This window comes from Lasioglossum baleicum, chromosome 8 (assembly GCF_051020765.1).
Source record: "Lasioglossum baleicum chromosome 8, iyLasBale1, whole genome shotgun sequence".
Taxonomy (NCBI): Eukaryota; Metazoa; Arthropoda; class Insecta; order Hymenoptera; family Halictidae; genus Lasioglossum; species Lasioglossum baleicum.
In genome coordinates, this window is record NC_134936.1 from 4,806,357 (window position 1) to 4,833,192 (window position 26,836).

At 44.2% G+C, this 26,836-nt stretch overlaps 1 protein-coding gene across 1 annotated transcript; it reads right to left on the reverse strand.

The window, feature by feature from the left end:
• Window positions 1-8,458: 8,458 nt before the first annotated feature.
• LOC143211653 (acyl-CoA Delta-9 desaturase-like) lies at window positions 8,459-25,484 on the reverse strand. The gene is made up of 6 exons (XM_076429502.1): window positions 25,216-25,484; window positions 24,974-25,104; window positions 22,312-22,517; window positions 21,518-21,700; window positions 13,020-13,256; window positions 8,459-12,892 (listed from the first exon to the last, which is right to left on the reverse strand). The coding sequence occupies exons 1-6, from the start codon at window positions 25,472-25,474 to the stop codon at window positions 12,775-12,777; spliced, it is 1,134 nt and encodes a 377-aa protein (XP_076285617.1). The 5' UTR covers window positions 25,475-25,484; the 3' UTR covers window positions 8,459-12,774.
• Between the last annotated feature and the right edge of the window lie 1,352 nt (window positions 25,485-26,836).

Genomic DNA, 26,836 nt, shown 5'->3' on the forward strand with positions numbered 1-26,836 from the left:
CAAGCCATCGCTCAGTGGGGTGTTTGGCCCGAAATGTCGGGACAAACTATTTATTGGCGTTATTTAAAGGGTAACGTAATAATGCAGTAGGTCGTTAAATTCGCTTATTATCGTAAGCTGTAGCATTATGAAAACCTATTTCCACATTTAAAAAGTCAAAATGGCTGGATGGAAGAAATTATTTTACATGTTAATTACGGTGAAATAGATCACATATAGCTGTTCACTGTAAATAAATATATTATTACTTATTATAACTGTGAAATAATATTATTTACGTATTGCACAGTTACGCGATCTACATATGTATTTAGTATTGCGATTCCGTACCGCCCAATAGAAACGCTTGCGACTCTTCTCGCTCGCTTTTTCACTACGTGGAAGGTGTAATGTCTAAAGAATATTCAGCAATTTTATTCACGCGAAACAACAAACAATTCAAACCTAACAGCTGTTTGTAGTTACTGGAGTATTTCACATCTCATGTGTGTCGTATGAAAGTACATGATGCGTACAGTTGCAAAGTATCGTAGTGGGCGAAATGATACCAATGATTGGTTTCTCTAAAATGAACATTTTATTATTTTCCGGTGTATCTGAAATAATTTTTGATATCATATGTGTATTAGGTTGGAAGGAAAGAGTTATGACGCATTTTAAATAAGCAAGTAATTTTACTTGTATATCGAAAACACATGTTGCTAATTAGTCATTGAGATACGGGAATGGACAGGTTACCTGAATGATGGCAACAAGTTGTTACGAACAATGAAAAAAGAACGATATTTGAAAGAGCAAGAATCGTAGAATACGACCATATATTTAAACATTTTTTCACACTAGATCCGATGGAAAATTTGCAGAACAAAGATATGTCTCTAATATATTTTCTAGCAATTATTTTAAATCATTATTTAAGAAGAATTCACCAAGCGGTAGGAACGTTTCCGTCTTCATTATGTTATAAAGGAGACCTACCGATAGTTTACCTAAGGAGTTGTAGAGCACATAAAAACCTTTTTTTTGTGCCACGCACAGCAGGCAGCCGCGACCCTCGTCGAGAGTTTATGACCTGACGGATACGGCCCGGCGCGAAAAAAAATTTCGGAGAGAAACCGGACGGATACTTCCGATGTCCGTCGCCCTATCCTTAAGCATTGGTGCCGGACGGAGGCTGTCGCAAACTAAACAGTCCTTTAGGTCCACTGCCAGAACCGCTCACGTCAACCCCGTCACGAAAATCTTTGTTTTGCCGATAACGTGGGATTCGTCCCCGCCGCGAAAACATACGCGATAGGCCCGAGAGCCGCGCCGGAGGAAATAGTTGAGGGAGTAGGGGGACGCCTCGCCTCCGCGTTCCCGAGAGAACTGACTTTGAGTAACTGTACCGTTGGCTGTAGCCCTAATTAGACGTTATACCATTGTAGTTTTGCAACTGCCGAAACCAAGGATTGCCCATCGTTGCCGTTTGGTAAGTGCAGGCCAGGCCATAAATTTTATTTTATGACCAATTCATGTGGGCTCGGGGGCGTTTGGCGAGTTCTGTTTTCGCGTCGCGATACAAGACCACATGCGTTGCCGGAGACCGGTACAAGAGATACCGCGGGAGACGCGAGGCCGTCGGTCAACACCCGAACGAGTCGGGATTTAACAAGAAATTTTGATTGTCCGTCGTCTGATTGTAACGCCAAGTCGGGGATTCTCGGAGGACTCGTATCGGAGTCGATTTTTGTGAGATTGACTAGCGAACCTCCAGACGTTCCCCGGTGGAAGGACGCTTCGTTCCTTCGACCAGCCAAGTATTAGAGTCGCGAATTCCACCGGAGCGCGGCCGACTAGTGCCGAAAAGGCTGTTGTAAATTACGCGACAATCTTGTAACTGCTGGTCTCAACGCGAACGCTTAGAAATACGAGAAAGATACGCGCGAGCGGCCGAATACCTGTCGCCTTGTTTTTGTAATCGCGCCGGCTTAAATTTGGCTGCTGCCGGTTTCCATGAAGTATGTATTGCCGGTTTTTTCTGGTATTATTTTCCTGCGAGAAACCTTCCCGCGGGGAATGCACTGTCCTTTTCCCCACGTAGGACCCTGTATATCAGGCATGCACAGGTGGACGATTTGGGAGTCGGAGCACTCGACTCGGCTCATGCGCAGGGTCGGAGCAGTGACCTTGCTCGGACGTATGGAAGGGGAACCCACTAATTGTAAGCGTGACTTATAAACGGAGCACGAGAGAAGACGAGTGGGAGGGGCGTGGGGAAGTGGAGAGCGCGCCGGAGTGGTTACACTACAATAACGTAGACGCCGCCCCCACTCTCACACGCTTTCATGGGCCCAAAGCGCTATTTGACCATTTTGAGAGCGACAGAGCGAGTCCGATGTATACGAAACGGTGTATGTATAACATTCTTAGGTTCATCGTGTATGTATAACATTATTTTTATGTTCGATTTATTTCCCAACGTCTACAAATAAAAAACATTCTAGTTAAAAAATAAAAATAACTTATAAATAATAGATTTAAAAGACTAAAATTGTGGTAGGTATCAATTTCAAGAAAAAAAAATATCGGAAACGGGACTCGAACCAGCAACCTACCGATTAGTAGTATTAAGCCGATTTTCAATGCAATTTTCTCGGAAAATCTTGAGAAGTGCACGCTACTGCTTTGCTAAAATACATTTGGATACGTCATCTCCAAATATTGCAAGTTTCGGGAAAATCTGGTTCCCGTCTACTGAAACGAACTCTCCTGTGAATACGAGTCTACGCTCCCTAGTCTCGCGGATGACACTCACACACTTTTCGACTCACGCGTGGCTCCTGCTGTTTATAGGAGTAGGGACAGGTATTGCCACAAACATACTATGTATGTACTTTTACGCCGCTACGCCGACCATAGCAATTGATTGTTGCAATTGATTGATCGCTCGCTCTGTCTCGCCCGTTTTGTATACATCGGACTCGCTCTGTCGCTCTCAAAATAGTCAAATAGCGCTTTGGGACCACGAAAGAGTGTGAGAGTGGGGGCGGCGTCTACGTTATTGTAGTCTGACCACTCAGGCGCGCTCTCCACTTCCCCACGCCCCTCCCACTCGTCTTCTCTCGTGCTCTGTATACAAGTCACGATTAGTGGGTTCCCCTACCATACGTCCGAGCTAGGTCACGGCTCTGAGAGCGCACGAGAGCCGCTTAGGAGCACGGAACCGCTCTGAGAGCAAAGAACTGTGCATGCCTGCTGTATATGTTCGTGAGGTATTTTAGGTTATCGTATGACACCGTACCGTGTTTGGCACATTATTTCTGAAAACAGAATCCGCGAGCGGCCGTTTTGTCCCGGCTGGTCCACGTATCGTGCGGCTGAGCGTGGCCCGGCCGTTAGCCCTGTAAATACTTAAGGGGGTATAGACACCTTTTTCCACATGATTGCAAGGGTACGGGATTCGCCTTCTCATTTCTCGATAATACAAACACGGGGGTTTTCAGTAGTCAAAATCGCTAGATAAACGATGAATCTAGGGCGCGATCACCGTCAAAAGTCCTATTTTTTCATTTACGATGCGGAATTTGCATTATTCGGAAGCATACAACTGCGCATCTAGCTATTTTCATAGCTACATGCTGCCGAATAATGCAAATTACGCCTCGTAAATAAAAAAGTAGGACTTTTGAGGGAGACAACGCCCTATATCGATCTTTCTCATTCATCTAGTGTTTTGACTACTGAAAGGCGAATCCCACATCCTTGCAATCCTGGAAGCGAGACGCACACACACACACACTATTCCCTTTTAAATGTAAATACCCGGTGCCGCGTACGTTTCGGTTCTGCCGAAAGCTAAGCGACATGACAATATATATATTGTATTGTATATACCAGTGGTCGGCACGGAGGTAACTTTTCAGCGCTTTCTCGGCTCGCGCCGCATTGCCTCCTTTACGGTCATAGTCCTCGAGGCAGCTCAGGCGCGTACCTAGCTCAGACCGTATGAACTGCGCGTGGCGCATTAGGGCGACACCCGTATCAATAGGTTTCCGCATTACCATGGAGGTACTATTGTCAATGAGTTTTTTTGTGTGGTATCCCCTGTACATCCATTCCACAATGTTGAATGATAATTTCTGAAACTAACTTTGAGCAATAAACGCGGAAGGGAGAGAGAGAGAGAGAGATAACTTTGACAAATACTTCTTAATTCTATTACCAAAATCCTTTGAGGACTAGGGAAGTAAACAGTGTCGCATTTTTTAAAATAGTAGATGAATCGAGATATCCTCTCCTCAGAAATTTCGCACTAAGAATTTTTTCAATTTTCGGATCGAAATATCTGTGTGAATGTTCGTTCTTAAAAAATGCGGAATATTAAATCGGAAAAGTGCACCCGGTTGAATGATGTCGATGATACCGATCGTTCGGTACATCTGATATTCTGAGTACATTGAAACGTCCACGACGAAGTTTAAAATGTTGTCAATGCAATTAGGAGGTATTTCTCTCTCTCTCTCTCTCTCTCTCTCTCTCTCTCTCTCTCTCTATCTATCTATCTATCTATCTATCTATCTATCTATCTCTCTCTCTCTCTCTCTCTCTCTCTCTCTCTCTCTCTCTCTCTCTCTCTCTCAGTGCGGACGCATGTCGCATCGCTAGAGAAAAGACAGACATTTTGGAGAAGTTAGATAAGGTGCAAAATTATAAGAATTTGCATACGGATGCGGATATACAACGGGCGTATCTATGAGTGTTACCCAGTTGGATTGTGCTGAGCTATGACTGTGAAATTCGATTTCTAAAATCGTATGGTGCTACATCATCAGGCGTCCATTCATGGCCCATGTGGTCGCGTTATCGGTCACGGCAATCAAGGGAACTAATTAGGCGATTGTTGTCAGAGTTTGGTGTGAGAAGTCGGTAAAGAAGGTATGAGTGAAGTCGACTGTGCAGAATACTACTGTTCTGCATGTAAAAAGGAAGTGAAGAGTGTGGTTGTGCAGTGCAAGACCTGTGTTCAATACTTTTATCATCCGGGATGCGTCTCTAAGCATAGGGCCTATAAGGGCCAGGAATATATAAAGTGTGAAGGTCCATTCCATCAAATTGTAATAGAGAGAGATAGGGTGGACGGGAAGAGGACGGTCGCTGACAGAGAGAGGACTGTATCAGTTGGATCTACAGGATCAACAGGTGATACGTCGGGAAATACCAGCAAACAATCAAATATGGATATTAAAATAGACTGGCTGATTAAAACAGTGAAGGATATAAAAGATGAAATAACATGCAGAAGTGAAATTTAGACGGTGATCAAACAAATAATTCGCGAGGAACTAGTAAGCTTTAAACAGGATATTGAAGATTTAAAAAGAAGCATACAGGTGATCACCACAAATAATACCACAAATAAAGCAGAGAATGAAATAAAAAGTTATAGCGATGCAGCGAAAGATAAGAAGAAGGAAAGCATATTAATTGTCAAGCCGAAGAAAGACCAAGAGAGTGAAGCGACCAAGAAATTAGTAAAAGAAAAAGTTGACATCAAAAACTTAGGTGTAGGAATAACAAAAATTAAGAAGGGAGGCAAAGGGTCGATTATCTTAGGATGTGAGAGTGAGAAAGAGATAAAAAAACTGAAAGACACAGTTTGTGAGAAGCTAGGAGAGGATTTTGAAATTGCAGAGCCGAAGAAAAGGAAACCGAAAATAAAAATTGTAAATGTTAATGAAGAAGAAATGAACCTGAATGACGAAAACCTGATAGATGCAATACTAAAACAGAATGAAATTAATAGGGAAGAGGAAGGATTCCACATAAGAGTAGTGAAAAAAATTATTAAAGAGAGAAAGAATGTCAATGAGCGAAAAAAAGAAGAAGGTTCGTTAATACTTGAAGTAGATAAAGCAACCCACGAGCGAATGTTAAATAAAGAAAAAATAAACATTGGATGGAGAAAGTGTTCTGTGTTCGACTACTTCAATGTCAAGAGATGCTACAAATGTTAGGGATATTATCATATTGCCAAAAATTGTACAAGGCAAGAAACATGCTTCAAATGTGCAGGAAATCATAAAGCGAATGACTGTACGACAACTAAGAAAAGATGTGTGAACTGTATGCACAAAATTAAAATGTACAATCTAAAAATAAACGATGAACACGAGGCTGTGAGTGTAGAGTGTCCAACATACAGGGTGTCTCAAAATTAGGTCCGGAGCCGAAAATGCGAGGTTCCTGAGATCATTTCAAGCGACATTTTCCTTTGAAAAAATGTCGTCCGCGGCTTCGTTAACGAGTTATTAACGAAAAACACGGACCAATCAGAGCGCGAGCTAGACGCGTGCAGCCCGGCGCGCCGGCAGCCGAGTGTCGGTGGCACGCCGCGATGTCGTAACGAACAAAAGTTTCTCGATGATGTGAATCCTCACCAATTTCGATAAGCTTTGGATATGTTGTCAATACCATGATTCTGAACAACATTTCCCTTCACAGTTTCTGTCGATCGGCTTTAGTTTACGACATTATTGTAAAAATTTGTAATTGTAAATCGATCGATGTACTATTTCCTATCCGATTTCGATAATCTTTGGATATGTTGTCAATACCATGATTTTGAACAACATTTCCCTTTACAGTTTCTGTCGATCGGCTTTAGTTTACGATATTATTGTAAAAATTTGTAATTGTAAATAGTTCGATGTACTATTTCCTATCCGATTTCGATAAGCTTTGGATATGTTGTCAATACCATGATTCTGAACAACATTTCCCTTTACAGTTTCTGTCGATCGGCTTTAGTTTACGATATTATTGTAAAAATTTGTAATTGTAAATAGTTCGATGTACTATTTCCTATCCGATTTCGATAAGCTTTGGATATATTGTCAATACCATGATTCTGAACAACATTTCCCTTTACAGTTTCTGTCGATCGGCTTTAGTTTACGATATTATTGTAAAAATTTGTAATTGTAAATAGTTCGATGTACTATTTCCTATCCGATTTCGATAAGCTTTGGATATGTTGTCAATACCATGATTCTGAACAACATTTCCCTTTACAGTTTCTGTCGATCGGCTTTAGTTTACGATATTATTGTAAAAATTTGTAATTGTAAATCGATCGATGTACATTAGGGTGGACCTAAGCTATACTTGGCGAAAAATTTTTATCGAGATACAAAGCACGACGCCTCCCAGAATGGTTCTCTTTGGTGAGAAAAAAATTTGGGCAAAGTTTGAAATCGATCGAAAAAAAGGATCACGTGGCGCATTTAAATTGAAAATTTTGAAAATTTTGAAATTCATCGTAACTATAAAGTATTATATATCGTTGGATTTGTAATTTTTTTTTAAATAAGAATATGGAAAAATTATATGACCTTAATTAAAAAAAAAATAACGATGACCTTGAAATTTCGAAAATTTCATTTTTAAAAAAAATTTTTTTTGTGCCATTATATTTACCATATTGAACAGTGCAACTTTTTCCTCTGACATTTTTTCGTATAACCACAAATAACAGAGATATGTCATTTTGTATTGTACTATTGTACTATACATGTGAATGAATATTTTGAATATATTCTACAGAATAGTGATAAGGAACTATTTCTTATATTCTAATGTAAGACTATCCGCTTTTAAGATGGCAAGGACAGAGCGGGTCACCAAATAATACGCCGATCAATGGTGAAGCCGCTCGCCAAGAATGCATTTTATTAAATGAACAGACAAACAATACAAAATCTAGAGAGAGAATCCAAACTTGACAAGTCACTGGAAGAACGGGTCCTCAGACCTGAAGTGGCTGTAAGGACCCGCGCTGCCAGCGTATTTTATGACGCTACCCCTCTGGGTTTCCCTGAGAGGGAGGTAGCTGTGTGGTTCGCCTGTGCTGCGGACCCTCGACGTTCGATTTACATGTTTTTCGCTATTGTTGTTTTCGTTGCGTCAAGATATTGCTGGCGGTAATCTTTTACCATTTGCAGTACCAACTGCTTTTCTTCCTCATTGCGAGCTAAAATTTGATTGTATGTAATCCTGTATTAGCTTAACGGCTCTTTCTGCCGAATCATTGACCACAGGTAAAGCCTTAACTATATCTAAACCTAGTTTGTAAGAATCTTCATCTTGCCAAACTACTGGATCTTTTTTTAAAAGTTCTGTCAATATATTAAATCTACTAAAAAATTTTCGGCTTTCGTCTGATATAAAACCTGAAATGTCCTCTTGCATGTGATCGGCCACATTAGTTGGTAAAATAACAAATTTTTTATAATAATCGCCGCTACTAAAAGATCACTAATTGATCAAGAAACTCTTGTTCCTGTTGATCTTGTGTCTGGGATCGTCGTTTACAACTCTTTTGTAAGACCTTCCACTTGTGGTATAATGACTCCAATTTCTCGACGCAGCGACTGTTTAACTGAACTGGAATTTTGGCCTTTTCCCACAACACCTCCACTTCTTTAACAACAAGGTGTGCACTAGACCGAAGGTTCAATTTCACTTTCCGCAAATTATAAAATAGCACTCCTAAAACTTGTCGTTTCGATGGCAACTTAGCGTCAATTATCTGACTTTCATCATGTTCTAATAAGAACAGTTTTTCGCGACTTCTACTTTCCATTGGGCTTCTCAATTTATATAGAAATTGAGTAGTCTTCCTGTATGACTACTGTAACGTCTCGCGTCTGCCAAATCTGGATTGAACGACGATGATCACGAGTCCGATTTTGTAAGTTGAGGTGATAGTTGATCAAAGACAACACTTGAGGTTGTATGTTCGCTTACTCGATACTGATGATTACAGTTCGTTAGCTCAGACAGATCTAATCGGTGGTTCTCTGATACATCTAAATCTTACTTCGGTGTGGATGTCGTTTGTTTGAAAAAGCGTGATGATTGGTTGATGGAGTTGAAAGTAATTGGTGGAAAAACTTGTAAGGATAGGAGTAGGAATAGGAGTGGGAGTTTAAGTACGGGTTGTTATAAAATTTTTAACGAGGGTTTACATCTGTTTCCCGGGTGTGCGCTTATGAATTTCAAGATAGGTAAAATTGTAAAAAAGTGGACTTAAGGTCCACGGGGTACATCTGGAGGTAACGTAATAAATTATATTGGGTCATAGATAATAAATGGATATGTTTAAATATCTGTTATTTGTGGTTCTACGAAAAAATGTCAGAGGAAAAAGTTGCATTGTTCAATATGGTAAATATAATGGCATAAAAAAAATTTTTTTTAAAAATCAAATTTTCGAAATTTCAAGGTCATCGTTATTTTTTTAAAAATTAAGGTCATATAATTTTTCCATATTCTTATTTAGAAAAAAATTACAAATCCAACGATATATAATACTTTATAGTTACGATGAATTTCAAAATTTTCAAAATTTTCAATTTAAATGCGCCACGTGATCCTTTTATCCGATCGATCTTAAATTTTGCACAAATTTTTTTCTCACCAAAGAGAACCATTCTGGGGGGCGTCGTGAAAAAAATTCGTTGGTCAAAAAATAAGGACCACCCTAATGTACATACTATTTCCTCGCCGATGTCGATGAGCTTCATTTCAAAGGAAAAAGATATTTAAAACATCGAATTTATAACATATTTCAAAGTCATCGAAATCGGTGAGGACCCACATCATCGGCAACTTTACCCGAACGATAGAAGAAGCACAAACTTATTGAATTAAAAACTCACTTATTCAGCCGTAAATCCATTTGACTACCACATACAACCACCACACTTTTACATAATCTTCGAATCGGTGTTTTCGAGAATCATATGATTCTCGAAAAATCAATATCTCCTTGGGAACGATTTCATTTGTTTTAAACGACGCCTTCATCGAATACATTGTACGCTGGGAGAGCACAGTTTCGCGCGGCATCGCGAAGAGCATCGAACTCTTTCCGCGTCGGAGTAAGTAATTTCGTTCGATATCGATACGAGTTATAAAAGTGTGCTACGAGTTCAACAATTATGTAAAAGTGTGGTGGTTGTATGTGGTAGTCAAATGGATTTACGGCTGAATAAGTGAGTTTTTGATTCAATAAGTTTGTGCTTCTTCTATCGTTCGGGTAAAGTTGCCGATGATGTGGGTCCTCACCGATTTCGATGACTTTGAAATATGTTATAAATTCGATGTTTTAAATATCTTTTTCCTTTGAAATGAAGCTCATCGACATCGGCGAGGAGATAGTATGTACATCGATCGATTTACAATTACAAATTTTTACAATAATATCGTAAACTAAAGCCGATCGACAAAAACCGTCAAGGGAAATGTTGTTCAGAATCATGGTATTGACAACATATCCAAAAATTATCGAAATCGGATAGGAAATAGTACATCGATCGATTTACAATTACAAATTTTTACAATAATATCGTAAACTAAAGCCGATCGACAGAAACTGTAAAGGGAAATGTTGTTCAGAATTAAGGTATTGACAACATATCCAAAGATCATCGAAATCGGATAGGAAATAGTACATCGATCGATTTACAATTACAAATTTTTACAATAATGTCGTAAACTAAAGCCGATCGACAGAAACTGTAAAGGGAAATGTTGTTCAGAATCATGGTATTGACAACATATCCAAAGCTTATCGAAATTGGCGAGGATTCACACCATCGAGAAACTTTTGTTCGTTACGACATCGCGGCGTGCCACCGACACTCGGCTGCCGGCGCGCCGGGCTGCACGCGTCTAGCTCGCGCTCTGATTGGTCCGTGTTTTTCGTTAATAACTCGTTAACGAAGCCGCGGACGACATTTTTTCAAAGGAAAATGTCGCTTGAAATGATCTCAGGAACCTCCCATTTTCGGCTCCGGACCTAATTTTGAGACACCCTGTATATCAGAGCGTTAGAAGAAGAAAAAAAGAGAACCGGCTGGGATTCTACGATATAGCAACCACAGACGGAAGAAATTATGTATTTAAATGCTCAAAGTCTAATGGCTCATAAAGATGAGTATTATCAAACTGTTGGTGTATTGCAGTAAAAGTGAAAAGTAGCCTGTATAGAGGAATGATCGCGTAGGTGTACCACTCGCCGAGTGCGTCTGACGGCGACTTTATAAATTTTTTAGTGAATACAATGGACATATTATTGTTAAAAGATAAATGTATATTGATAGGGGACGTTAATATAAATTTAATGGCTGACTCATACTATACAAAAAAGTTAAAAACAGAAATGTTAGGTTTAGGTATGAAGCAATATGTTGATGACCCAACGAGGATCACGAAAGACAGCAAAACATTGATAGATGTAGTTTTCGCTAATATTAAGATAAATTGTAAGGTACAGGAGAAGCCAAAGATAACAGACCATTCGTTTGTCACTTGATACGAGACTGTCGCGCGCCTGTCTGACGTACGCAACGTATACTTTTGTTAGAAGTGTTGCAGCATTTTAGGCGGATTTTTAATTGTTAATAACTAAATAACGAAGCCGAAATCGCAATTTTTTTATTCTTCATTTTCGTCTTATATTATCGTCGAGAACCACCCCTTAAATTTTCTCCCACCTGTAGGTAAACACCCTGTATATAAGAAGCAATAATTTTTCATTAAAATTACGTTTGCACAAAGTTTTCAAGTTTGAGGTCATTTCAAAGTCATAGTACAGTACACTGTTAAATTCGTCTCGACGTCAGAAACAATCCTATGATGTCCAAAACATATGGTGCCATTTAAAAAAGTCAAGGTGACCTTTACTTTTTTATGTAAAAATCATTTTTTCAGATTTAAGAATATGCGAAAATGTAGCTCACCAAGTACTGATAAACTTTTGTTTAAAACATTTTTTAATTGCACTACCGGAAATGCCTAAAAAATGGTGACATAACTCAACGCGTAGACCCTGTATACAGGCAACTCATTTGTTGAGGTTGTTTAGAGATATGTAAGCGGTTTCCTTAGAATAAGATATCCTTTGTTTAGTTGCCCGCCTGGCCTATATCTTTCGTCGATGGTTGTCTCGTCATCGGCCAGGCGCCGAAATTCTACACCTAGTTTAGTTCCTGGGGCACCACTTTAGTGCTACATAGCTGCGACTGTTTATGTCACGTCTTCGAGTGCCGGCTTGTCGTCGCCACGGCGCCGAAATTCGAACACTTGTATATTTTTCTGGGTCCACTCGTGGGCCGGTTCCTCGAAGACGCTTATCTCGCGACTCGCCCCTTTTCCCATGGATACCCCCACTTTGTAAAAATGGTAAAGGAGAGGGAAAGGGCGCCCTTTCTTGATTTTTGTACGGCGTGCGCTGAAGCAGATTCTTTCCGACTGTCGACTTGGTAACACCGATCTCTAGACAACTTGTAGCGGCAGTCGAGTTCACACTTATTCTTAGCTAGTAGCAATAAAGTATATTGTTTTACAACGCATTTCAACTTAGTTCTTCCCTTTGTGGGGAGTGGTCCTTCGAGAAGAATAAATTTAGTCAGCACACTACGTGCAAGTATACGAGAAGCTCGAACAATCTACTGATCGACCACGAGTAACCTCAACAGAGGTTAATAGTATTTAATATATTACATTTAGTAAAATTTAATTTGTTACATTAAAATTTTTAATTTTTTTTGTTATTATTGGGCTACGGGGAAGCGCAAATTGGACACATGCCATTCGCACGTGTATATTACTATATATAATAAATATTAATTGACGTTGTGATCGATTGATCACTTTTCTTTCGATACCCGATCCCTAGCACGAGAACTCATCCTAGTATTCTCGCAAAATCCCTTGAATGCAATTACATTAATTGGATTTGTTTATGATCTCCATTTCTTTGATCTCCTCGGAATCCATGTCCTTGTCTCCCCAACCCCACTTCGCACCCTCGTGACTGTGAACATGTTTCTGCGCCTGGCCGTATCTGTTGAGCAAACGAAGAAGCTTATGTCAAATATGTTACATAGAAGCTTATGTACAATACAGTTTACGTTTCTAATGTATAACATTCGAAGAAAAATGAAATTTTCTGAATTCATTGAAATATTTACTTCGACCCATCACCGGTACGACTTGCCCGTTTCTGTACAGCCGCGGAAGGAATGGTTTTCATGTCGTACGCCCAGCCTATTTTGCCGAAGAAATCGATGAAAGCCGTGGTGAAGTTCGTCCTGTAGTTTCCTAATTCGGCTGTTTTATAGTCCCATGGGAACACATGGTGGTAATTGTGCCAGCCCTCGCCGAGAGCAATTATGGCGACGCCGATATTTTCGACTGGCCCGATTGATCTGCAGAATTTTAAGAAAACGCGTCGAATTAGACATTTTTTCACAATAATGATCAATTGAAAAGAAAATGTCATTTGTTTGGTGCTGATTAACACTAAATCTACCACTGCTGGTCAAATCATCAAATACAAATAAGTTCTCGACCTGAGAATAAAAACAACTGTACTGAATATTTGAACGAAAAAATTTTCCTTCCAAGTATAGCGTCATATAATACCAACCTAGTAGACTATTTTTCCGAATCAACAAATTAACATAACCTTAAAATATACTTCGTGAACACATTGAGCAAAATGGGTAACGTTTATGTTAGTCACTGTATGCTTTTCCCGTTCGAATTGAAAAAAACAGTTCCGAGGCGAAGGAGATGATTTGTCAGGCATTGGAAGAGAATGCCGTATCCATCATTAACGTGAAGAAGTGGTTTCAAAGGTATCGGAGTGGAAACTTCGATCTCGAGGATGGCGAGAGAGCAGGATACCAAAAAAATTGAAGAGGAAGATTTTGAGCAGTTGCTGGACGAAGATCCTTGCCAAACACAATCGGAGCTTGCTACTAGATACATTAGATGCAAATTGAATGCAAAATTGACCAGAGATGCTTTAGATTCGTTGGGCTGGGAAGTTTTGCCACACCAAGCGTATTCACCAGACTTGGCTCCATCGGATTTTCCCCTGTTTCGATCGCTCCAACATCATTTGGCTGATAGCCACTTCAAAACGTTCGATGAAATAAAAAATTCCATTACCGACTTATCGACACAAAACCACCATCTTTTTACCGGCAAGGAATTCCCAATCTGCCTGAATGACAGGTGGAAGATATGTGTGGAAGCAAACGGAGATTACTTTCCCGATTAAAATATACCTTGATTTATAGTAAGTAAATAAACCATTATTTTCATGAAAAAGGCTGAGAACGTATTTTGTACAGCTAATATTTTATTTTCATTTTTCATTCATTTTCATTATATAATCTCGTCAGTTTTATAAGCTATAACATTTTAATCATTTTTAGTGGTCGGTAGGTTTAGTGTTAAACGTTTATACAACGTCCTCCTCCGTAGTTGTCGCGAAGGTCTCTGTTACTATAGCTGATATAATTTTATCGCCACCATTAAGGGATTCTCCTTGGAACCAGTCAAGCGGTAAATAATAAATTTAAAAATCGAGAAGATTAAAAAAAAGATTATTTACACATTAGCTTATAAACTAAACCTTCTAACGTCTCAAAAAAACTCAAGGTGTTGGGTGGAATTTAGAAAAAGTTATTCGTTTTTGGAAGGTGTACGAATACTTTATACACCCACTGTATATGCACAGGGTGTATAAAAAGTAATGGTTTGAACTAATGGATTTGAAGTTTAAAAATATGAAAGAATACCTTATACCCATTGTTATACAGGGTGTGTCCGGAAAGTAATGCGACCAAATTAAAAAAAAAAAATCTATTAAACATATGGGTACCAACCTTTAGATTTCTTCAAAGTAGGATCCTTGGGCGCCGACACATTTTTTCCAGCGCGATTTCCATGCTTCGTGTGCTCCCTGGGAGGCGTTTTTTGGAACCACTCGTAGTACCCTCGTGACAGCCTCTTTGACGCATTCCACGCTTTCAAAATGGCATCCTTTTAGCACATTTTTAATTTTTGGGAACAAGAAGAAGTCGGCAGAAGACAAGTCAGGACTGTACGGGGGTTGAGGAAGTGTTGTGATCCAACTAATAAGTACCGTTTACTGTTTTCCCCGTAATCTACGGAAAAGTTTTGGTTGGAAGTGCTCGACGAGGCTGCGACGAGGGTACTACGAGAGGCTCCAGATAACGCCTTCCAGGGAGCATACGAAGCATCGAAATCGCGCTGGAAAAAATGTGTCGACGCCCAAGGATCCTACTTTGAAGAATTTTACAGGTTTCTACTCATATGTTCAATAGATGTACGTAATAATACTAATGCCAGATTATTAAATACTAATGCAAAGTATACTTTCAAATTTTAAATTTTGTTTTTGTTGATGTACTGATGTAAAAGTGAACTTTAACAATAAATTTTCTTTGGTATAAACAATTTTGCGGCAAGTTTCATTTACAAATGTCCAGCGATCCAGAGGTGTAGATTCACTCCTATGACGAATGACCTATTGTTTCGGTTGGAAGCTGGTTGGATTCGGATGAGGAGACTGCGAGATGGTTGCCACGTGTTGTGAAGAAAAGTTCACTTTTGAATGTTTCGCAACGATTAGTTTATTTGGTTTCTCGCGAGGCCTGATATGAGTACAAGACACTCGCGGTGTTCCGTCGGTTTCGGGACGGGAATTGGCGGTGTGGACGACGGGACGATTACGAGAGACAGTAGACTTTTGACACGTATATTTACAACACTATTTACAGTTTGTACGAACCGCGAAGACGCGAATGCACATGCACACAGGGTGTGCTTTCGTTCTCGGCGATAATCGCGTCGGGGGAGCGCGATGCTTGAACGATTTTAACTATACTCGTCAACAGTCTAAATACGCGTCGCCTTTCAACTTCCAAACTCGTCGCGCATCGGTGCGCGGGGAGTATACAGGGTGTCCCAAGACCCCTTCGACTCCGGGAAATGGGAGGTTCCTTAGGTCATTTGAAGCAACATTTTCCTTTGCACCAATGTTAGCCGGGGTTTTGTTTAGGAGTTATTAACGAAAAACACGGACCAATCAGAGCGCGACCTAGACGCTCGATGGCACGTTCAGCCCGGCGCGCCGGGAGATGAGCGTGGTGTAACGCCGCGATGCCGTAACGAACAAGAGTTTCTCGAGATTATGTGAATCCTCCCCGATTTGGATGAGCTTTGGATATGTTGTCAAGACCATGATTCTGAACAACATTTCCCTTTACAGTTTTTGTCGGCCGGCTTTAGTTTACGCGATAAATGTAAAAACTTGTAATTGTAAATCGATCGATAGTACTATCTTCTACCCGATTTGGATGAGCTTTGGATATGTTGTCAAGACCATGATTCTGAACAACATTTCCTTTAGACTTTTTGTCGGTCGCGGAAGAACTTTACTTGTCAATTCATATGGGTGGATCTTTTTACCCGACTTACGGCAACGTTACCCGAACGAGAGAAGAAGCAGAAACTGATTGAATTGAAAACTCACTTATTCAGCCGTAAATCCATTTGCTGCTTCGAAATGTGTGTCACTGGGTCACTCGGTGACGAACTGTACAGATGTCTTCAGGTATACGACAGTACCGAAAGCTAAGGGACGTACGGCCAGGTCGACGAACTGCACAGCCGGTGGTAGAAGGCCTAAGGGATGCGCGGTCAAGTCGACGATCCAGAATTTCAGTTTCACTTTCGAATCGATAAATAATTCGTATGTTTATTTCACACAGATGCCTTGAAATTTTTCCACACTCACAATCACTGTTCACATTTGTCAACACATACTTATGCACTAATAATAATTGCTTAAACTAATTAAACGATTATTTAATCTAATCACTAGACTGCGGATCTTTATGTAAAATGAAAGTTGGCTGCCGCTATTACAAGGGACAGGAGCCAGACAGATATTTGATTCTTACTGTGATCATTTTAAGAAGTTGAAAATAATACATTGGTGTTCTGAAATTACTTTAATCTCTCTAGTGTCTTAAAATGCACCTACTCATGTTTGCTACAAATGCATGAAATCCGCAGTCTAGTGATTGCATTACCTGATTGTTGTGATTTGTGCAGCAGGACAAGGGATATGGCAATTATTATTAGTGCATAACTATGTGTTGACAAATGTGAACAGTGATTGTGAGTGTGGAAAAATTTCAAGGCATCTGTGTGAAATAAACATACGAATTATTTATCGATTCGAAAGTGAAAGTGAAATTCTGGATCGTCGACTTGACCGCGCATCCCTTAGGCCTTTTACCACCGGCTGTGCAGTTCGTCGACCTGGCCGTACGTCCCTTAGCTTTCGGTACTGTCGTATACCTGAAGACATCTGTACAGTTCGTCACCGAGTGACCCAGTGACACACATTTCGAAGCAGCAAATGGATTTACGGCTGAATACGTGAGTTTTTAATACAATCAGTTTCTGCTTTTTCCCTCGTTCGGGTAACGTTGCCGTAAGTCGGGTAAAGAGATCCACCCATATGAATTGACAAGTAAAGTTCTTCCGACCGACAAAAACTGTAAAGGGTAAATGTTGTTCAGAATCATGGTCTTGACAACATATCCAAAGCTCATCCAAATCGGGTAGAAGATAGTACTATCGATCGATTTACAATTACAAGTTTTTACAATTATGTATCTCGTAAACTAAAGCCGGCCGACAAAAACTGTAAAGGGAAATGTTGTTCAGAATGATGGTCTTGACAACATATTCAAAGCTCATCCAAATCGGGGAAGATTCACATAATCTCGAGAAACTCTTGTTCGTTACGGCATCGCGGCGTTACACCACGCTCATCTCCCGGCGCGCCGGGCTGAACGTGCCATCGCGCGTCTAGGTCGCGCTCTGATTGGTCCGTATTTTTCGTTAATAACTCCTAAACAAAGCCCCGGCTGACATTGGTGCCAAGGAAAATGTTGCTTCAAATGACCTAAGGAACCTCCCATTTCCCGGAGTCGAAGGGGTCTTGGGACACCCTGTATATCACCGCCTTCCTGGCGCGGGGAAGGGGTGTCGCGGGGGACCCGTTGCCGAGTGGTTCGGCAACGATCTGCGAATTCAAATTGAAAACGCCCGGTGCGGGCGACCGTTTTGTCGAGAGCGCGAGTTTGTTTTGGGACCGCGGCGGTCCTTTCGGTCGCTCGGTCGATGCTCCCGCTTGTTGCCGACGGTTGAGCCCGAACATACCGCCCGCCTCAGCTCCGCTGACGAAAGTCTTAAAACTAAACACAAATATATACAAGAAAAAAAAACTTCTTTACAAACGCTGTACAACAGTGGCGCAAGATGTACACGGGCATACGCCGCCCGCCGTGTACCGCTGCAGACTGGAGCGGACTGGAACGGATCTCCACCGGTTGTGCCGCCCGCCGTGATGCACGGTGATGCGACGCGGCGCGATGCATTTCGCCCGCTACTGTGCCGTCGCCGAAGAGGGGGGAGGGTCCCCCGGGTCAGGTGCCCAGCCTTCGTTTCGGGCCCCTCGGTCAGCACCAAAGGGATGCACCGAGGGGGAGGGAGCGCACTGAGCGCATGGGGAGGCGGACTACGTATCGGCCATCCGCCCGCCGTGCCACGGTGGCCTAGGAGTGCTTCTCGCGCCTTGTCTCATCGGGAGGGACGGTGGAGCCAGGAGTCGCCTCCTCGATTTCCCAGAAAACCGCAACCTCGGGTCGTCGTCTATGCAGCAGTGCAGGGATGTCGTGATCGTACGAGGGGAATCAGATCGTAGGCGCGTGGGCCCAGAGATGACCCACCCGAATGCGGTCTCCTGCGCAATTGGGGTTCCTACCTCCCCGCGATGCAAACCGGAACAAAGGAGGGCGCCGTAGTGGTCCGCGCCGATGAGGAGGTCCACCGGTAGTGACCGTGACGGGTCCGGGTCCGCGAGGGTCAGGTCGCGTAGGTGCGGAAACGCGCTGACGTCCGTCTCGAGGCGGGGAACGTAGGACGTGATCCTTGCAAGGACCAGGGCCGACATCGCGAACGTGGGCGTCGCCCGATCAGCTCCTCGAATTGTGATGTTCACACGAGATTTCACTTTGCCCACTGGGGCGTCCCCGGCGCCCTTTACCGTAATCGCTGCGGGCCGCTTGGGCAGCCGTAAGGCCTGGACGAGGGCCACGGAGACGAAGGTCGCCTCCGACCCTTGGTCCAGGAGGGCTCGTACTGCGCGTGTCCCTCCGTCCCGTGTCTCGACCCATACAATCGCGGTGGCGAGCAGTACAGCGCGGGACGTACGCTCCGGGGGGCGAGCCGTGCAATTGAGGAGCGCAGCTTCATCGCGATCTAGTTCTCCCTTCGCGCGGTTCCAGACCGTTTCGGGGGGCGAGGGGGTCGATGAGGGTTGGTGCAGCGTCGTGTGGTGCGGCCTGCCGCACTGCGAGCATCGGGACGCAGAGGGACAACTACTCGCGGAATGATCTGTCCGGAGGCAGTTGAAGCAGCAACCGCGGTTTTTTACGAGGTCCCTTTTTTGCGCGGTAGGCATGGCCCTGAACACCGGGCAGCGGAACAGCAAGTGTTCCTTCCTGCATTTGGGGCACTGGACCTTCGCAGTTTTCGCAGTTGCAACCATGTGCGATCGGACAGAGGAGGTTTCGATCGCGTCTGTGTGCGATTGGTCAGGGGGGGTTTCGATTGCGTCCGCGTGTTCTTCCGTCGCGGTGAGTCGTTCCTCGGCAGCGACGTGTATTGCTTCCAACGCTCGGACGCGCGCCTCGAGAAACTCGTCGAGCTCGCTGTAGGTGGAGGGTTCGCGAGACGCACCGAGTGACAGTTCCCACTCCTCCCGAGATCTCGGGTCGAGGTTTCGGACGATCAGCTGGACGAGCAGATCGTCCCATCGGTCGGTGGGGCAGCCCAAATTGGCCAGATGGGCCAGAGTTTCCGCGGTTCGGTCGCGTAGGCTTGCGAGGCCTTCTCCGCCTACGTCGGTCAACGGCGCGTAGCGTAACAGCTCCCTCACTAATGCACCGACCACCATCCGCTTATTTTCGTAGCGCGACTGGACCGCTTTCCACACGGGGGCGAAATTCGCGGCGGTCACTTTAACATGGGAGACCACGGACGCCGCCTTTCCCTCCAACGCGCCCTTGAGGTGATGCAACCGTTGCACATCGTCGAGGGTGCGGTTCTTCACGACCAGGGACGTGAACAAGTCAAAAAAGGTCGGCCACGTGGAGTAACGACCGTCGAATTTGGGGATATCGATCCGCGTCAATTTCGTGCTGTTCGACTCGCTCTCGTCGGTTTCCCAGACGGTGGATGTGCCTACCGAGGTCTCTGGCGGGACCTTTTGGGACTCGACGAACTCACGGTGGCCTTGATCTCCAGGCGAAGGTGGACCTGCTGGCAGCGCTCCCACTCGACCCGCAGACGTCGCAGGCGCTCCTCCGCTGTTGCCTTGCTGAAATTTTCCTTCCCCACCTTTTTGTAGTTGGGAAGGATCCTCGTGATGCCTCGGACAACGAGCTCCTGCTCTTTAAGTAGTTCCTCCATCTCGGCTAAGTCCGGTACAGGACCTGGCAGCGGGTGCAGTTAACCGGGACTTCCTCTCGTTCAGGTGGAGTTTGGAGATAATGGTCAGACGACCCACGAAGCGCAGGGCGTCGATCGACCGCGTGATCGACGTGCGGGGAAACAGGGTTCCCTTCTCTCGATCGTCTTCGTAATCCGGCTCGAAGGACCAAATGTTCCGTCGGTTTCGGGACGGGAATTGCCGGTGTGGACGACGGGACGATTACGAGAGACAGTAGACTTTTGACACGTATATTTACAACACTATTTACAGTTTGTACGAACCGCGAAGACGCGAATGCACATGCACACAGGGTGTGCTTTCGTTCTCGGCGATAATCGCGTCGGGGGAGCGCGATGCTTGAACGATTTTAACTATACTCGTCAACAGTCTAAATACGCGTCGCCTTTCAACTTCCAAACTCGTCGCGCATCGGTGCGCGGGGAGTATATATCACCGCCTTCCTGGCGCGGTGAAGGGGTGTCGCGGGGGACCCGTTGCCGAGCGGTTCGACAACGATCGGCGAATTCAAATTGAAAACGCCCGGTGCGGGCGACCGTTTTGTCGAGAGCGCGAGTTTGTTTTGAGACCGCGGCGATCCTTCGGTCGCTCGGTCGATGCTCCCGCTTGTTGTCGGGCGCAGCCGACGGTTGAGCCCGAACACGCGGAATGACTATATAAATCGCGGACACGATTTATGTTAACGGTCACGGTTTGTTCGCACTGGTACAAAATGTTGCTTTCGTTAACACGTCCGGAAGGCAAGAGAGCGCAATCGACGTCGCGCGGAATATCGAGAGTCGATGCTCGTTGAGTGGGGACTGTCAAAAAAGTGACCTAAACAGTGGTCTTCGTTTGAATATTTGTAAACGGTGCTCATCTTCGCCGAGCTGGTCGCTGGACTATCGCGACGGCATCGAACACCTATACTTTTTACGCACCCTGTAGTACTACTGTATTCGGAAATCTGTTGGCTCACACTCTAAGAATGCCACGTGCAATTACTTGTTTTCACGTGACATGATAGTAATGTGTTTCTACAATATAATACTTGATTACGAAAGAAATATAAAGTATACTCACGCGTCGTAAGGCCTCATTCCCCACATATGAGCGGCGGAGTTCACCAACCATGTTGCGTGCAAAGACAGAGTATATCTCGCGATGGTTGCATACCAGGAATATAATGGTCTCTCGCCGAAGAAGTAGCAAGGTACCCACATCGGGATGATAAAGGTGATCAGCGGTATCAATATGACGTACAACCTGTTGGAATTGGAGGATAAATATATGTATCGAACGTGTCAACGGAACCAGTTACCGTTCGGGTTATTGAACCGAATCAACGCCTCTTGTGGTAAATCACTAAGGGTGGGCGGGTACCCAGTAATTCGGGTTACAGTCGGGTTGGGTGTTTATTGAAATCGAGTCGGGTAATTAATAGTTGATTCGGAAACCCCGAAAATCTATGACATTCGAAATTTTCGGGTTCCCGGGCCGACCCGACTTCGGGTACCCGCCCATCCCTCGAAATCATACTGTAAAACAAATTTTTCACTTTGTTTTGTTCTTCGACTGGGCATCGAAATGGTTAGGATGGAACCTTTTAATAAATTCTACAGGATGTCCCAAAAATGTTGCACTTCCTTGAAAGGGGTAACTTTTCCAAGGTAGCTGTTTTTCATTAATAACTTTTGAACAAAGCGGCGGAGAACATTTTTGCAAAGGAAAACGTTGCTTCAAATGACGTCAAGAAAGACCCCTTTCAAGAAACTACGACACTTTTGAGGCATCGTGTATGTACAACATGTGTGAATTGTGGACATATTTAACATTTATCCGAGAACAATTTTGAAAGAAATTCAATCATCTCTTACCTTTTCTGCCAGACCACGATAGGATCATTTTTCAGATCGCTCATGTCAATGGTGGCGCCTTTCTTAAATACCTCAGGATGCTTACGGACCATCAACCAGCCCATATGCGAGAAGAAGAATCCTCTTTGCGCGTTATGTGGATCTGCATCCGTGTCAGTAAATTTGTGGTGCAATCTGTGATCTCTCGCCCACTCGAAGATGCTGTTCTGCAAGAATAGCCATTGAAATGTAGATTACTGCCAAGGAAAAATCTAGGAAATACAGTCGATCCTCCTAGAACACGGTTAATTCGTTCCGTATCGCGTCGAAACCGTATCGTGTCCAGAAAATCTTAGAAATACCTAATGCTAATCAGAGGAGTTTGTGACGTTGCAACGTTTGCGACGTCCCTTCTCCGGTAACTCCGCGTATGTTCGAGAACGGTAAAGGACCGGACCGCCCTCTAATGGGACACGTACCGAGACAGGATTCGAGAGCGCTCCTCTAAGAGATCCCGATATTATCGAGGACCTCCTAATGACATCTGTCGCGCGTGCCGAGAACGGCAAGTTTCAGGGCCGTATATGGAACGCCCAGAAGGAACCACCGACCGGCCGAATTGTCACGGGAAACGAACAGTCGCCCCAAGGCCAGGAAGCGCCCGACGGAAAAGCGAATGGCCGTTTCGAGAAATTAGAGCTTGGTGCGAGGACACTCGGCAAGCAAACCGGAGGCGTCGCCAGGACAACAGCTTTCGAACATCTCGTCCGATACGGACCGACGGAATACCCTGACGTCGTCTCGCCCCATCAAGGGAGAGCTGCCCCGGGGTCGGTGCCCTCGCAGCCAAGAAGAGGAAGCCCCTCCGCTGGTCAAGTGAGCGATAAGCTCCTTGACCAATTTCGTGATTGCCCGGGGCCCTAGGGCGCGAAGAGGGTACGCTCCTGTGCCGTAGAGTTACGCCGTGGAAACACGCCATAGGCAATTCGGAAAAGCGGTCGAGTGGGGGGAACCGTGTTCGATCCGCTAGGCGGCCGAAAATCGATGGATCACTGTCGCGCTGGCTATCGCAAATTACAGACGTGTTCGCCATTGTAATCGCGCCGCGAGTTTGTACGACGTTCAGAGAAAAGTGTCCCAGTTTGAGGGTTCCGTGGCGTGCTCAGAAGCTAGTCCGGCCGAGCATTGGCTCTATCGGGAGCAGATTGTCAAACAGCGAGAAATCAGAACCCCACGAGAAGCGGTAAGTCGCACTTGTGATCCATTCGGTATTTTCGTTGCGCGCCGGCTCGACCTTCGTCGTGCGAGGACGAACGCTTCCCGTTCGGTCCTCAATAATTCGCTCGCATTCCTCTCGGAATGCTTTGAGGGTTTCGTGAATATTTCGGGAGAGTTTTCCTCTGTAACTTGCGTGCGAAAGAGTGTCTTACGAGGAGTCGCGTTCGTGAGAGTAATTCAATTCGGTATCTTCGCGTTTCTCGAATCCTGTGTCTCCTGTCGAGGCGCGTATGCTTTCCGTCGGCGTTCGATCGCGTAATCGATAACGTACGCGTCGGGGCGATTCACGTGCGGAAGTCATCGCGGCAGTCTCGCAGTTCGCCGGTCATCTGCGCCTCGCGTTTCCGAAGTTCGTTGCGAACGAAACGACGGTAATTGCTAGCGGTATCGTTGCGAGCGACATCGGTAGGACAACCGCGCGGCGAACGACCATCTTTTCGCTATCTTGTACGAAGAGCGCGGGCTCTCGGGTCTCGGCCACGTGGCCGCTGATTTTGTAAACTAACGACTGTTACAATAAATAGCTCGAGACCATATCGTAGTCGAATTATTCGATTCCCTGTGAGATCCGTCCTGCCGAGAGGGCTGTCCTAGTCACCCCGTGTTCGAACCATCTGGCCTAGTCGCGACGTCATTTTCGATCCGCGTATCTCGAAGATTCGGCTCTCGACCTCGGCTTCTCCGAGCTCGAGCAGTGCTTTGCTTTTCGTGTGGCATCCTTGCGGTGCCTGGCGCCCGAACCTTTAGCTTTCGTGAGGAAATCGTCGAATCTTCGAGTCTCGTATTGTCTCGGGCGGACCGCGTGCACTCGGCTTGCACGCGGCCTGGTCTCAGCACCTGTAAGGCCCGAAGGTAACCGGCTTCCGCGGGTCAAACCGCTCGTCGGAAAAAGGTTAACGTGACAAGTTATATTAAGATTGTCTATCAAGTGGTGCTGCTATATGGAAAATACGTGTTGTAAGGAAACCGTGTTATAGACGGCTTGTCGCAATTTTTGCATCGTGTTATGCGAATGTATGCATTCATGACAAAAATGTAAATTAAATGAAAAATGAAAATATTAAAGTCTGTTGATTTGTACATTACCTTTTAAATTGATTAAAAAACAGAAAAAGAATCTCAAGTGGCTTCTATTGTAATTGCTGCAATCGATGCAGAAAATGTTTATTTTGGATAAAGATCCGCAATCGAGTTACAAGAGGGTTGAGTGTGTATACAATCGTTCATGTTTTAAACAAATTTTAAACCTGTCTAATCTCAATGAATGAAACTGTTGTACTACTACCGTTATTTATTTTACTATTAATTTTATTTTTATGTCGATATTTATTTTACTATTTTCGTTATAATGGAAAATACCGTGTGGCGATGATTTGAAAGAAAAGTGGTGGAGGTCAGATCTTACTTGGAAAGCGATCGTTTGAAAAATCATTAATATAAATCGCATCGGCCACTTTGCTTCATACGCTCGATGAGACCACAATCTGTGAGCGCCAGCTGTCACACCAAGTGCCCCACTCACTAATATAACGAACACTAAAAAAATATTATAACCGTTCTATTAATTACTGTAATAAAATTATATACCCCACTTTGTTGTATTGTTGCTACTTTATTCGAAAAATATACTTCAGAAAGTCAACTTACACCACAATATCGTAGAGAGTTTAATTACGGTGAATGCAAGGTATATTCCGTACACCGTGGCAACGTGAAGGTACAAGAAGAGGATCACATTTCTCCAGACGATATTCCCTTTATACTTTTGTGCTGGGCTGGCCGATGAATTCTGTACAGTCAACTTTTGCGGGCTCGCTTTTTGTGCCGCTGATTTCTCGTTAGGAAAGCCTTGCTGTGGAGATTCCAAGTAGTGTGTTCCTGGTCTACCGAACAGGTTCGTCGTCATTTTCGTGGATCTAGAACAAGTATTCCAGGCAAATTAAAATGTTGCTTTTGTTGTAGGACCTTACTGCTATGTTCAGAAATACGTTATACATATAGGTGATAGTATCATTATTACTAGGCTGCTGATTTATATTCCTTGAAAATCTATGGAAATTTTCCATTCGCCTACTTTCGATTTTCATTTTTATCTACCTGGGGTGCATGTGCACCCCATACACAGAGAGAAGGTTAACAAAGTAAACGATATTTTGTATAATGGTACAGCAATTTTTAGTGATGACTCTTTTTCGAAAAAGTGGCTCCCTCTTATGGAGATCCTTTCGATCAATCATATATTGAGATCTCATTTCTGTAGGAGCTACGGTATTTCGCTTCGGTATCGTCCGAACGGATTCTGGGACATGGGAATGGAACTTGTCGAGAGAAGCCATCAGCTGTTGCAGTGTGCCAAAGACTGGTCGCGCGACGATAAGCTATGTCCAATGGAAGAATGCGAGCTCTTTCGCGAAAAACTGAACTGCAGAGCGGTTTCGGCCAGAACGGCAACATCAGCAAGCAGGGCCCGATCTAGTAGAAAATTCGGCAATACGCTCGGAGTGGGGGGAACCAGGATCGATGCGTTCCGTCGATGCGTATCGAGGAACCACTGTCGCACAGAGACTCATAGAGACAAGTCGCGCTTTTCGGCTCTAGACAATTTCGCCATTTCGAAGTACCGAATCTCGATAAGTTTCGCGTCGCGGGTGGCTTTCTGACTCAGCGCGGAATTCCGATCGAGGGGCAACCTCCAGCCTGGCGTTAGAGGTCAGTTTGAGCGGTTAAACAGAGAATCGTCAAGGGTAAGTCGACATTGTGATCTCTCGATTCGTTAATCGTGGTGGCTCGTATTATTCGCGCGAGGACGACACGTGTTCGTCTCGTCCTCGGAGATTTCGTTAGAGCCGTGGCGCAGGGCGCCTCGAGCCTTCGCTCGCGTCCTCTTCAAGGACGCTGTGAGCATTCGCGAAGAAAGTTCCCTTAATCTCGAAGATCGGAAGTCTTCCTCGGGAGTTGTATCGGATTCGAATGGTCTTTCGTGCGAAAAGTCGGTTGCGTTAGAAGCGATTCCGTAGAGCGTCGATCGTTTATCGTATTCACGCGGAGGTCTACGTGTTATATCGAAATCGTACGGCCGCGGATTTGTAACCCGGTATGATCCGTTGTATCTGACCGAAGCGTCGGCGGAATTACGCGTGGCCCGCGGCGGTCTACGCGTCTCGAATCACGCGTACGGCCGCGGATTGTTCATCGCACGTAGTCAATTTCGTTTCGTCTCAGGCTCTCGCGACAGTCTTAGGAATTGCGCCGTTCATCCGCGTCTCGT